At 31.8% G+C, this 5,964-nt stretch overlaps 1 protein-coding gene across 1 annotated transcript; it reads right to left on the bottom strand.

The window, feature by feature from the left end:
• Positions 1-819: 819 nt before the first annotated feature.
• Positions 820-1,446, bottom strand: LOC136081124 (uncharacterized). The gene has a single exon (XM_065798411.1). The coding sequence runs from the start codon at positions 1,444-1,446 to the stop codon at positions 820-822; it is 627 nt and encodes a 208-aa protein (XP_065654483.1).
• Between the last annotated feature and the right edge of the window lie 4,518 nt (positions 1,447-5,964).

Genomic DNA, 5,964 nt, shown 5'->3' with positions numbered 1-5,964 from the left:
CCAACTGTTTATTTTTTCAAGTTCAGTATTTGTAGTTTCATAAAGTTCTGTAATTGATGAGGATGCATAAAATAAATTGGTGTCGTCCGCGAACATTATGAAATCTAATTTACTTGAGGCTTTAGGAAGATCGTTTATGTATATTAAAAACAAAAGAGGTGCAAGAATGGAACCTTGGGGGACACCGCATTTTATTTTGAGTAATTTTGAAAATTTTTTTCCATGAGCAATAACGCATTGTTTTCTGTCTAGTAAAAAATTTTTGAACCAGTTTAGTGCAACACCTTTTATTTTATTTTTATATTTATCTCTTCCTTGTGTTTGACTAGTTATGCGGTAATTTGGTAAGATGAAATTTGAATTAGATTCAATTAAAGTTTCTGAGTCACGCCAAGTTTCTGAAATAGCTATGACATCAAATATGTATTTTAAGATATTTAAAAATTCCTTAGGCTTATCAAAGTTATGCTGCATGCTTCGTATATTGATGTGCAATATAGAAATTGAATGAAAATCATTTAATATTTTAAAATCATAAGTATCAATATATGGTGAATTCAGTAAATTTATTTGAAAAACTATTTAATAAGTTATTATAAAAGGGATCAAACATCTGTTTTTCAAAACCTTTGTCGTTTAAAACATCCATGATAATTCAGATAATTATTACAAATAAAAAAATAAAAAAATAGAGAACTAAGAAATAAATAAAAAATTGTTTTAAACAGTGAAATATTCAAAAATAAAATGACATTAAAATTCTTACTTATCTCCATGAATCGTTTTAACGTCTCCAGCATAATTCTTCTCTTTTGTTTTTCAATCGCGAATGACCAAATTGTCATAATTGATGAAAGCGTATTTACCAGATTGTCGGGCAACTTTCATTTCTTCTCTCAAAGTTTTTCTTATTTTATTTGTTTCAGCACAAAAGTCTTCATTAATATATATATTTTTACCTTTTAACATTACAGATTTTTTCAAGATTTCAACTTTGTCTTTATAACCCAAAAGTTTTAAAACTATTGTCCTGAGTTTATTTTTATCCCTAAATCCAGTCCGGAGCGCTCGTTCAATTTTTATATCCTTCAAACCCAAACACTCTTCGAATGATTTTTTAACCTTTATTTTACTTACATTCCAGTTTTCATTTTCTGTTTCCTTTATTCCATTTATGCGTAAATTGTTTCTTCTGGAACTGTCTTCCATCTCTCTTAGCTTTTTCTTCATATCCATATATTCGTTGTTGTCTTTATGGTTTCCGTTGCGAAAATTTTTCTCTGTGTCATAAGATACAAGATTATTCTTTTTTTTTTTTTTATGAATAAGCTTTCCGTGAAAGTTCAAACTTTCTTTTATTTCCGTTATCTCAGATTTAATCGATTTAATTTTTTGACTATTGTCAATTATATCTTTTTCAACTCTATCCAGTCGCTGGTTTGTCATCTTTGTATTTGTACTTTATTATGTTTGCAAAATTTATTTCCTGTTTTTTCATCATTGCTTCTGTTTTTTTTTCAAATTCATCGAACATTTCCTTTATAAGCTTTTTTATTCCACTTAATGTAACTGCCATATTTAGTAAATCCTGTTGCTTTATTCATTACATTTTTAAATTTTTTTTTTTTTTCTTACTTATTAATATTAAATTAAGTATATTACACGGACAAATTAGAAAGTCTATAATGATATATCACCAAGTAGAGTTTTTCTATTAGCTCAACAGGGTTGACCATTTATTGACTGAACAGAATTTACCTTTCTGGTAAATTCTGTTCAGTCAATATTTTCTTCAATCTGCATTTTTTTTTTTTTTTTTGCCGCGTAAATGTATACAATCCGTATGTTAATAACAAGAAATATACGTAGCAGGGGCGAGAAGAATATGTCTTATCGTCAAGCGCTTGGCGATAAGACATATTAGTCTTCTTCTTGCCCTTTATTAGATAAGACATAATAGTTTTAAGTTCAGTATTTTATTTTATTTTACTTTCGCATTTTTTACACAATCCTGGTTTCAGTGGCTGAAGGAGAGCGCTCTTTCAGTAAGCTTAATCTCATCAAATCCAAATGGCAATCAACAATGACTGAAGAATGCCTTACTAACCTCGGTACCGGATTAACCATTAAGCGCACTAAGCACGTGCTTAGGGCACCGCATGGAAAGGGGCACCACGACTAACACAAAATCTGAAATCTTGACGTTAATATCTACAAAAAAATAACACAATGCAGTATTAATAGTAATGTACAAATTAATAATTCAAATGAATTACCTTAATGTTTTATATTTATTGACACAATCATTTTAAAATCAATTATTATTTTAATTGGACATTGTCCGCAATGCCATAATGATTTAATTGAAATCTCTACTGGTTTATCAAAAAAGAAAGGAATAGCTATTTTTTTAATTTTTTTTTGTATAAAACCTTCTTGCGATTGGAAGCAGTCTTTTTAATCCAACAAAGATGTTGAAAAGCAAGGTTTAGGAACGTCACAATTTGAAATAAATATTAGAACTGTCGTTACTAAGAGAGAAATAGGAAAGATCCATTCTGCTTTAAAAAAATTTTGTGTTCTAATAAACTTACCTCCTCTAATGAACGTAAAATCATTTAATGGTATGCAAGATATAATTTTCTGTATATATTTTTTATTTTTCTCATGAAAAATCTTTATTTTTGTTTTTCTCAAAATATGAGATTTTTGCGCGCTGCGATAATAATCTTGTGATTGGTTTGCCTAATAGTGTTGAAACTTTCAGGTGTTGTTTATTTCATATATGTATGTTCACCTTACCAAAATAATTCATGTTAGTTAACCGGTTCCAAAAATTTTAGCGTCCATTCGAAACCTTTTTGGGGCTTTTTTTAGCCCTTAAACCGGTTTCCTTTTAAATTATAAATAATTTGTTAAATTATTTCATTTTGGTAGGGTGAGTGCAACCATCTGTTATTAAAAAGCTGTGGAAATTTCATGATCATACCGTTATTAGTTCACAAGCTGTTTATCGCAGCTTGTAGTTTATATTTAGGCTCCATGGACCCAAAATCTTGACCAAAAAAATTTTTTTTTAATTTTTTTTCTTTACTGTGTTTTAAATATGAAATGCTATACCTTATCTGAAAATCGTAAAATATGAATGTATTTTGAAAACCTTGTGTTTATTAGTTTAGGACTACCTTACTTTTCCATATTGTAACCAAGTTATCTTAAAATTTAAATTAAAATAAGTTTAAAATAAATTATAAAGTGTCAGCAATTAAGTGGGGCACAGAAACGAAAAACAAGCAGAAGAAATGAAACATAAGGCTGAAGCTGTCGTGCAAAAAATGCCTTTATTCTTCCAAGGAAATTTGAAATTTAAATTGTTGCTAAATACGGACAATAATTCACATTCTGATAATTTTGTAGCAGTAGCAGCAGACGATGACTCTGTTACTGCTGTTGCAACAACAATAACAGGTCAAAGTGAAGTTAATGAATCAACGTCTGCAGAATTCACAGTGAATAAGTCTGTGAATGTGTTAGGAGATGATGACAATGATAAGCTGGTGACTACCTGCACATTAGTGACATCACAGAAATCCAGTAGTAATTGCAATAGAGGTTATGATCCTGGTATCTGGCAGGATTTTGAAAATGATGATGTCGCATATTGGACAAAGGATCATCAGACTGTCAACATCATTGCGGACTATTTCATAAATCAGTTTATTCATTCCCTAATGAACGCAAGAAGACAAGATTTTTCTCAAAATCTATGTTTTATCACAAGATGCCTAATGTTGCGATAAACATTCATGAATGGCTTCTTTACTCTCCGTCTACAGGATCTCTGTACTGTTTTGTATGCAAACTTCTTTCACCAAGACCACGCTTAAGTTGATTTGCTGCACAACGGTTCAGTGACTAGAGAAATCCTGTTGTCATAAAACATCATGGGAAAAGTTTTGTTCATACAAAAGCAATGCTTACGTATTTAACCAGAAGACAGTATACAGTCAAATTTTTTTTGACTTTATACGGTTTGAGTCAAAGTTTTGATGAAAAGGAGCGAAAAGAACAAGATTACTGGCGTAATGTTTTAAAGCGCGTTGTGGCTGTTGTGAAAACTTTGACTGAAAGAGGCTTACCTTTTCCAGAAGCCCATGAAATATTTGGCTCAACTGACAACGGTAATTTTCTGGGAAAACTAAAACTAATATCACAATTTGACCCGTTTTTGGCTGGTCACATTACCAGATATGGCAATTTTGGAAAAGAATGCTGGTTACTTTAGCTTATAAGTGAATTTTATACCTGATTTATCTCATGTAGATCAACTTAGTATTATTGTCAGGTATGTATGTCCAGCAGATAGTAAACCAGTAGAAAAATTTCTCAACTTTCTTGTATTAAAAATTCACACCGGTAAAAACATGGCGAATGAAAACAGTGCATGTGTGAAGTATGTGAAATTGATTTCTCAAAGTGTATAGGATTGCTAAAAAGGCATGCAGCAAAAACTGTAAGAAAAGCACAAGTATGCAGTTTTCTGTCCGAGTGCAGCTTATTCCTTTAATCTTGTGGGTCTCAGTGCTGTTGATTGCTGCCTGAATGCTGTGAATTTTTTCTGAATTGTTCAGAATCTATACACATTTTTATCTACATCTACGCACAAGTGGGATGTCTTGAAATCTCATGTACAAGATAAGAAGGTTTAAAGACCCCCTTCAGATACTTGATGGGAAGCACACTCAGCTGCAACTAGTGCTGTTCTGGAATCTCAGAAATAGTTGATGCACTGGAGAACATTGCTGACGACCAGTCACAGAAAGGTCACACTGTGCGAGAAGCAGCAAGTTTAGTTAATAAAATGATGGAATTGTAGTTTGTGTTGATGCTGGTAATTTGGCAGGACATACTGCAACATTTTCATAAAACAACTACTGCATTGCAACACGAAGAACTTAATCTGGTAGTGTGTGGAAATCTCAATCAGAGTTTGGCAGTTTATCTGACCGACATGAGGTACCACTTTGATAAATATGAGAAGACTGCCAAAAAAATTCTAACAAATGTTGACTATAAGCAATTGAAGAATCGTATCAGGAGAAGAAGAAAACAAGCTGATGATGGTTTACCAGTTGATGCTTCAGAAGACATAAATGTCAGGGATACATTTAAAGTGTTTACATTCTACAGCATATTTGACAAACTGACGACTGAAATGTAAAAAAGAAGTAAAGTTTACAAAGATGCGTCAGCACAATTTTCATTTATCAATAACCTACCGTTAAGAAGAATCTTTCAAAAGCTGTCATACCATAGTCAGATTTTACCAGGAAGATCTCAGCATGGCATTGTTGGAGAACTACAGCAGTTTCAAAAGTACCTCAGCTAAAAGTTTCAGGGGAACAAAAGTGATTTCACTTATGCTGAATTGTATGATGTTACTGTTCGAGATGTGTAATATCCAGGTTTGGAAAAACACTACTTCGTAGTGTTTTTCCAAACCTGGATATTACACATCACATTTTCCTTACCTTCATGCTAACAAATGTTTCTGCTGAGAAATTCTTTTCACAGCTTAAGAGACTCAAAAACCCAATTAGAACAACAATTAAGCAGGAAAGATTGGACTCTCTGTTTCTACTCTGTATCAAGGCAGATATGCTTACTTCAGTTGACTTTGACAATGTAATCAACGATTTTGCACTTTCAAAGTCTAGGAAACGAAATGTCTGATTTATAAATATTATAAAAGTTACTAGTGTTTCGAAACTGTTTACATCATACTCATACATGGTGTTTACAACTTACATCATCATAGTTACATGATGCATGACAGTGTGATTTATAGATATTAGCATGTGTATATAATATTGTAATAAATATTATTGTTGCACAGCAGCTTGCACTTACCTGCTATTGGATGGCTTTGTTCGGTCACCATACTTGGTTAAGTGCTTAGGGCCC

Source organism: Hydra vulgaris, chromosome 06 (genome assembly GCF_038396675.1).
Source record: "Hydra vulgaris chromosome 06, alternate assembly HydraT2T_AEP".
Classification (NCBI taxonomy): domain Eukaryota; kingdom Metazoa; phylum Cnidaria; class Hydrozoa; order Anthoathecata; family Hydridae; genus Hydra; species Hydra vulgaris.
Note: the sequence above shows the minus strand (reverse complement) of the source record. Positions and strands in the feature narration are given on the sequence as shown.

Bases quoted from the DNA above. Each gene is read 5' to 3' on its own strand.
- LOC136081124 (XM_065798411.1), bottom strand. From the start codon at position 1,446: ATGACAAACCAGCGACTGGATAGAGTTGAAAAAGATATAATTGACAAT.